Here is an 8,259-nt window from a genome sequence, read left to right on the forward strand (position 1 = left end):
AGAATGTGAGAATCGAGGTGGGATACAACAGAAGAATCACAATCTCACGTGGAACTTAGGCGTGAAGATCCTCTTCCTAGAATTAGTAAGCCACCTATTTAGATTCTTTCCCACTTTCTTAGTTTTTATCTTCTTAAAAATGCATTCGAAGGTCCTTTTGGTTGTTTGCACTTTTATTAGTCCCCTTTTCTTAAATACTAACTAGATTAATGATTCATCAGTGATTATGTGGCTTCAGAAGAAAAATAATTGTCAATTAATTAACAAGAGTTTACAAACAGGTAATGAAAGATTGAGAGGTCTTTAACATGTCTACCACGTGTGAGAATCCGAGACCACCCGGTTTACAAAGCCGGTCTTTGGTCTTAACATTGTTGTTGTTTATGTGGCTTCGGCCTATTCTTCTAGGGTTTATTGTACGGCCCATTTGAAGCCCAAAAAGTAAAAACAACAAAAAAAAAAAAAGCTGTCTCGTTCCCCATCGACTGAGAAGAACCGAATTCGAAATTCTCACGCTGCTCTGATCTCTCTCAGCTTGATCTTTTGATTTGATTATCTCTCTCGTCTATCGCCGGAGAAGACGGAAGAATGCAGTTCTTCGGTGGATCCGAGATAAGTCCGTCGCCGCCGGTTCCGACGGCGAGTGGAAACAACGCGCACATGATGTATGTTTTCAACCGTAACGGTGTGTGTCTTCTCTACAAAGAATGGAATCGGCCTCTTCATACGCTTAATCCTCAGCAAGATCACAAGCTCATGTTTGGTCTTCTCTTCTCTCTCAAATCACTCACCGCAAAGATGGATCCAGTCAAGTTAGATTTTCTCACTATTCATTTAGCTAGATTTGACCATTTCGATTTGATCGGAATTTGAATGGCTGTGATTTGTGTGCATCGTTTCGATTTGATTTGGCTGATTAGTTTGATTCCAAGTAATTTATGTTTGTGTTTGTGAGCTTTGATGATTTCATTGATTTAGTAGATCTTATGATTTTGTGATTTTTGCAGTGCGGATAAGGGAAATCTAGGGGTTCCACAGTTGCCAGGACAAGGTTGCTCTTTCCACAGTTTCCGTACCAACACTTACAAGCTAAGCTTCATGGAGACTCCCTCTGGTATTAAGGTTAGCTTCTTTGCTCTTAGATATGATAAGTCTAGATTCTTTGGAACCTCGCTAATTTTTTAGGGATTCTGAATGAATGATAAGAACTGTGGTCGCAAATTCAGTATCTTAGTGTATATGTTAGGGACTTTGAGAGTTTTAGGAGAGTCTATATAGAAGGAGTGTTGGGAACTAGGGAGAGGAGGAGTATGTAACGAGAAAATTTACTAGTGTATTCAGACATGTTGTCGTGTAGCAGCAATAGGAATAGTAAGTTGTTTTCTCAGAGTAAAACAATCTGAGCTAAGTTATGTCTCAAAAGACATTACTATGTTTGAACAAGTTTAAGGAGATGGTTCATGAATGGTCATTGTTTCTCATTTTAGATTTTAAATCATGTGAAAATTATGGTCAGCTGTAACAACATAACATTAGGAGTCGCGTCACAATAGATAAGCAATAGGATAGAACACTATTTTTGCACTGTATGGTTAGTTCTTCCCCTGGGGGCATAATAATTGTTGATACAGAACTTAGATGGTTCTTACAGCGTCGGTCCCGATTTGTGGGCTAAACATTCTAATAGTTGAAACCAAGGGAGAAACTGATATTGGCTGCCTTGATTCATTTATATGGGTCTACATACATAGATGGAGTCTTCAAGAAAATATATTAGCTGGAAGCAAACTTTGCTTGCAGACATGAGTGAAGATTCCAGAGTTGTATAACCACAATACTAAATAAACATCCATTTGCTTAAACCACAACATGTTTCGATTATTTTGCAGATCATCTTAGTAACTCATCCAAAGACTGGAGATTTACGCGAATCCTTGAAGTACATCTACAGTTTATATGTCGAATATGTCGTAAAAAATCCTATATACAGCCCAGGATCTCCAATCAAGTAATCTTCACACACTGTTGCATCTTGACGATACTTCCGATCATAATATCTTATTGCATTGATTAAACCCTGACTATGTTTCATTGGTTATTTTAAGGTCGGAGTTGTTCAACACTGCACTTGACCAGTACGTAAGGAGCATCTCATAGTGTGTGTGCATTACAGGTTTGCCCATTGGAACCTCTCTGCTTCACAGAAATTTCCTCTGAACAATTCGAGAAAATTGCTGTGGAGAGATCAGTCTCGAGTTCGACTGTTTTCTCTGCAAATGTATTTTTTGTATTTACTCTTTTTAAATCACTGTATTGGCTTTTGTTATCAACGATGATGTTTATGGTTAATCAAATCTTGAAATGGGGCATGAAGCACCAAATCGTAATTATAATACATGTAACGTACAACAAAAAGAAGAAGAAAAAGAAGCATGTGGTGTGTTCGTTGTGTAATCGTTATCAAAGTTTGATATCAAAAAACTAACAAGTTTTTAACTAATGAAATAAAATTATTTCAAAGACAATAGTCACAACAATACTAATAATTTTCAATTCCTTAGGTCATCTCCATCGAAGATCCTTAAAAGATATCTTATGAGTATCTTAGCTCAAAAAAAAAGAAAAAAAAAAATCAAAACTGCCAATACACTTAGCACTGCGCTTAGATAAGTGATTTTAGGTCATCTCCATTAAAGTATCTTAACATAAATTTTTTAGAGTAGAGAGAGAAAAATTATTAATATAAAATTGTTTAAGTTTTTTAAATATGATTTAAAGTTTCTTAGATAAGAGGTTTTAGAAACTTTGGAGAAAATTATTACACTATCTAAGAAACTCATCAAATTAAATAATAATAATAGGATAATTTTCATTGTAAGAAACTTATATTAAGATCCATTCATGGAGAAGCCCTTAGCATCCTTTAGAACCAACGACGTGTCAGCATATTGTTGGCTATATTTTTTAACATAAGAAAAAAATAATTACCCTATCTCATTCTGATCTCTCTCGTCTTTTTCCGCAGTGACAAACTTTTTTGAAGCGGAGGAGGAAGTCTGAGAAGGAAACGGCCTGAAGTTTATGCTTGAGAAATCTGTGAACAAGGGTGATGCTTCTACTGTGTTAAGTTACAGAGGGTTATCAAATTCAACGGCGGAGGTGTGTCTGACTTTTTTTTTTCCTGATTTCAGTTTTGATGGGTTTGATGGATTTGTTTGTGTTGGATCGTGTTTGGATGGGGTTATTGTTAGATGAAATAGGTTATTTTGCAAGTTACAGCCACATGATCCATTGAATTGAGCCTAAGATATTAGGAATTGAAGTAACTGATAAATAGAGTGTGAAATTGGGATGAAGGTTTTTTCTCAATGTCAATAAAGTTTAATCGGTTACACTAGCTGGATTAGAGGGTTTGTTGGGTCTCTTAATCGGTTACACTTCTACCCATGATCATTGATTTTCTTGTATCTGTTGATTGAAACAGTGGCTCGGTCTAGACAAAGAACTGAAGAAGCTTGTGGTTGACACAACTGCCAATCAAGTAAATTATCTATGATCTATAAATGTGATATCTTTACTTTGGTGTTAAGTGATTGGTTTTTGTTAACATAATCTCTCTGTCGTAAAACATTGTTTTGGTTTAAAATAAGAATCTGGTTTTTTGATAAGTTTGTTATCTTGTTTAGTTTTATATGATTTACACAGAGAGACTATGTGAGGAAGTGTTGAAGTGTTGATTAATTTAAGGCATATCGGTGGAGGTAACTTTTCTACATCCATACGTCTTTGGACATCGTCAAGACACTGTGATTTATATCTTCCCTTATCTTGTTCCCTTTATGAAATGTAATCATTTTGAACTTTGAAGTTTGTTTAAAATTTAGAAATGGTTTGAGAAATGGTTTTGTTCGTTGTTTAATAAGGGTCGTTTTAAATGGCAGTCGGGGACGCAGTTGAGCATCGACACTCCTACTAAATCTACAGGGAACACAGACAATGGACTGATGAAGAAGCTGAAAGAGTTTGATGGACTTGCTATGTCTCTAGGAAATGGAAATCCTGAAACTGGTACAGATGAACATAACTTTTCAAAATTAAAATTAATCATTTTGTAATCTATTTTTAATATGCTTTATGTCATGTTTGTTTAAACTTTTATTGAATGCAATATTTTTAAGTTTTTAAAAGTATACAAGTCTTATAAATTTTAACAAAATACAATAATAATTTACAATTACAAAGAAAAATATTTTTAAGAACCTCAAATTTAACAACCTTCAATGGACCTATGAAATGTTAAAGTTTCTTAAGAAGTTCTTAATTTCATTTTTATTCAAAATTAAGAATAAAATATGTTTTAAAATAATTTCATTACAACCTTTGATGGAGGTACTCTTACTAGCTCCATTTGGGGGTTGGGCTGCTGATGGGTTTGGCAGGATACACAACACGTGACGTGGTTTTCTAAGCATTAAATCCTTTTGTCTTTTCTTTTGCTTCCTATAGTTTTGTATTACTATTTCTTCTGTTTTATTTTTCTTCTTTTCAAAATCAAATATTAGTTTTGTCATTTTTGTAAATGTCATAGTCTTTGTCCCCTACTCTCTCCTTCCTTTTTATCATCTCACTACTAAAAAAGTATGATCAAGTGAGTCAATGGTGGATGTGTCACTCTAAAATCTAAAAAATCAAGTGAGCCCCTAAAAAAGAGGGTTGAATTAATCTAATCAATCCTTGTTGAGTGTCGACCAATTAATCTTCTGAAGAATACAACAAACTTTCCTGACTAACCTCTAATTATCTAAAATAACAGTCATCATAATTTTTTTTTCTTTTGTAATCTTCAAATGATATAATATGTTTATAAAATTCGTTTTTTTGTTTCACATAAAGAGAATCTAGCTCGTAGCCTCGTACATGTGTGTGTGTCTGGGTGTGGGAGTGTATCTCACTTGTGAATTCATATTTGGCCGAACAACTTATTGAAGGACAACCATATTTGAAACAAAACCTTATAAAGGTTTTTAGCTTGTAGGTTTGTTCTTAATATTGCCAAGATTTCATCTTACCCGTGACTTGCTCATATGCACCCAAACCTTTTCGCCCATATTTCAACATACTATATTGTCAACCTATATCTCTATATAAAAAAAGTAGGAGGAATATTGATTGATCCATTGTAGCCAGATTGTAGCCACACATCGACGTATCAAGTTTTCCTCCGATGAGATCATTTAAGCATCTAGTATTAAACTTACAGATTGCTAATATAAAAAATGAGCTCAGGATTCTCTTTTTCGTCCAGAGTCTTTCCTTACCCCTGCGTCGGTGGGTTATCTAGCCGGAAAACAAATCTTTGTGCCGGAATATTGCTTAATCGTATCGAGGATTTTTCGGGATATCACAAAATTCACAAAATCTTCCCTTTTCTATGGATATTCCACGAATATTACCAAAATGTTCACCTTCCAAATTCAAATTTGTTCGCCCTTATGGTTTCTCCGCCGCTTTTGCTATTCGCTGATATCCGAGCAAGGGTTTTGGGAACAGATCTGGGTATTTTTCTTTTGCTGATGGAGGCGATTCTGGGTAAGGCTTTGGAGACAATATCAATTGTGGATGAGAGTCCTATCGTTCTCACGGAGGAGGGCGACTTTGGGTCTGCGGTGGAATGTAGGTTGAGTGTTTTGGGACGTCTGTTGAATCCAGCGTGTCAGAACATGGGGAAGATGATTATGAAGATGCGTAGAGTGTGGGGTGTGTATGAAAGAGTGCGGGGCATAGCTCTATCCAGAGACACCTTTCAGTTTATCTTCCAATTGGAAAGTGATTTGGAGAGAGTTGTGAAGACTGGCTTATGGACCTTTGATGAATGGGGTATGATTTTGGCACGTTGCACTGAAACTCCACCAGCTTCCTTCTTGTCTACCTTTCCGGTGTGGATAAGGATAAGTAACATCCCGCCTAACTTCCTCTCTGTGAAAACCATTGATACTATTGCTGGCAGAATAGGGCAAGTCAAGGAAATTGCCTTTGACCCAGAGAGATCCCAGTACAACGCTTTTGTACGTGTGAAGATAATCTTTGATGTATCCAACCCCTTGTGTCAAAGTTAAATCTATCCAGCTTCCTAAAGGTATCTTAGGTACTGTTGGTATTGAATATGAAAGAGTTTGGAAGAGTTGCTTTCACTGCTATCGTTTAACCCATGAGAAGCAGCATTTTCGTTCCTCCGAAAGGATTCTTTAGAGAAGGTGAATCGTTCTAATCAGACTACAGCTGCGGGAACAAATGCCCGAAGTTCGACGAGGGATAACAGGTTTCCCACTGACCTAGCGGGTACAATACTCCCTCTTCTTTCCCAATTAATACCACCGGGGTTTCCCCCGAAATCGAATGTGGTGGTTCCAGATGTCCTAGCAGAGATGAGGAAATATCTCTATTTGGGGGATCCGGACTTACTGGACAGCGAGAGCAGATGTTGCGCATGACTTTGGAGTCCATTGCTAAGGATACACGAGCACATAATTCTATGTTGCGGCTTGAACCTCCTCCTGTTCTTACTGCAAATTTGCACAAAGGGAAAGGCCCTGTTTTTGAGTATGCTCAGAAAGACAGCACTGATACTCCTGCCATCAATAACTCAGTCACAAACTGGAGTCACCAGAATACGCTCTGTGGAGAACAACAGACTGGTCGACAAGAATGTGTTGCGAATGAGTCTGGTGAGAAACAGTCTTTGATGGCAGGACAAGATGGATATGCTCTGGAAGTAGCGGCGGCGAATGGTTTCTGCACAGGTGTTACTGAGCACATTGGAGCAAATATGACACAAGGGAGGAACCAAGCTTCAACGAAGGTCGGTTCTTGGAAGAGAAAAGCCAAAAATGGTAATAAAGGGGTCCAGAAAAATCAAGGTTTGGTCTTGGAGGAGACAGATGTGGAGGAACATGGGAATTTAGTTACTAAAAGAAAAGCAGAGGGTGATCGTGAGTTCCTTCCTAAGGTTCTGAAGCGAGATGTGTCTCCAAATATTGAGGGGATACCAGTAACAAGTGAGGATCTAGTTGCTAGTGTTGGTCATGGGGATGGTGTGGAGACTTTAAACTCGCATGCTCAACAAGGTGGTTTGGTGGTTTTCCAGAAACCACCCAATTTTTCAATGAGTGTAACGAGTTGGAACTGCCAAGGATTGGGGAGCACCTCGGCAGTTCGACGTCTGAAGGAAATGCGTTGTGAGCATTTTTCTGATTTTGTGTTCCTCCTGGAGACTAAAAACTCCAGTGATCACGTGTTAGGTGTTAAGGAATTGTTGGGGTATGAACAAGTACATATCGTCGATCCGAATGGACTGAGTGGAGGTTTAGCTCTATTCTGGAAAGACCTGTATGTGGTGGAGATAGTGCATTCTGACTCAAAAATGATTGATACTAAAATCACCAAAGAGAATCTTACCTTTTTCATTACATTCGTATATGGAGACCCAGCTCGCCATTTAAGACAGGAGGTATGGGAGAGATTAACAAGGATTGGTATTCAACGAGATGAGCCTTGGTTGCTTACTGGTGATTTTAATGAGATTATGGATAACTCTAAAAAGTTGGGAGGTCCGAGGAGACCAAAGCGCTCTTTCTACCCATTCCGTACAATGGCAAGGAGTTGCAGAATTAAAGAGATACCGTCTTTTGGGAATCTCTTGTCATGGGGTGGTAGAAGAGATCAAGTTTGGGTCCAGTGTCGGCTGGATAGAAGGTTTGGTAACAGTGAGTGGTTCACTCTGTTCCCTCGAGTGAACACATAATATTTGGATCTCCTAGGCTCGGACCATAGACCTATAATAACTAGATTGGTTGAGGATGACACTAGATATAAAGGGAGGTTTATCTTTGATAAACGCTGGATCAATAAGCCGGAGACGGAGAGTATTATCAAAGAGCATTGGAGAGAGGGGGGGAGAGTGGTTCCAGAAGATGTGTTACTGAGTGTTTGTCTACTTGTAGACGTGCCTTATCATGGTGGAAACGTAGGAACCCGACGAATTCTTCACAGCAGATCCAACTACTTCGAAGAGATTTGGAAGCGGAGTCAACAAAGTTGTTCCCTAACTACCAAAAGCTTCGTCAGATCAAGTGGGGGGGTTAACAATGGCCTTTCGAGAAGAGGAAGTTTATTGGAGACTCAGAAGCAGAGAATCTTGGCTTCAAGCAGGCGATAAGAATACTGCCTATTTCCATGGCAGTGTTAAATACAAACGCTTGA

General features: G+C 38.0%; 2 protein-coding genes across 6 annotated transcripts; both read left to right on the forward strand.

Annotated features, from left to right (window-relative positions):
- Positions 465-2,395, forward strand: LOC104778027 (trafficking protein particle complex subunit 1). The gene is made up of 4 exons (XM_010502384.1): positions 465-812; positions 1,008-1,122; positions 1,890-2,008; positions 2,106-2,395. The coding sequence occupies exons 1-4, from the start codon at positions 589-591 to the stop codon at positions 2,155-2,157; spliced, it is 510 nt and encodes a 169-aa protein (XP_010500686.1). The 5' UTR covers positions 465-588; the 3' UTR covers positions 2,158-2,395.
- Positions 2,980-4,160, forward strand: LOC104778028 (G-box-binding factor 3-like). Of its 5 annotated transcripts, none has more exons than XR_766379.1 (4): positions 2,980-3,159; positions 3,485-3,541; positions 3,706-3,846; positions 3,942-4,160. XR_766379.1 is itself a non-coding variant. In XM_010502385.1 (3 exons), the coding sequence occupies exons 1-3, from the start codon at positions 3,082-3,084 to the stop codon at positions 4,113-4,115; spliced, it is 309 nt and encodes a 102-aa protein (XP_010500687.1). In that variant the 5' UTR covers positions 2,980-3,081; the 3' UTR covers positions 4,116-4,160. The 5 variants fall into 5 exon arrangements, 1 of the variants encoding a protein (XP_010500687.1); XR_766377.1 differs by having other exon boundaries at positions 2,981-3,159; positions 3,687-3,846; XR_766378.1 differs by having other exon boundaries at positions 2,981-3,159; positions 3,687-3,761.

This window comes from Camelina sativa, chromosome 3 (assembly GCF_000633955.1).
Source record: "Camelina sativa cultivar DH55 chromosome 3, Cs, whole genome shotgun sequence".
NCBI lineage: Eukaryota > Viridiplantae > Streptophyta > Magnoliopsida > Brassicales > Brassicaceae > Camelina > Camelina sativa.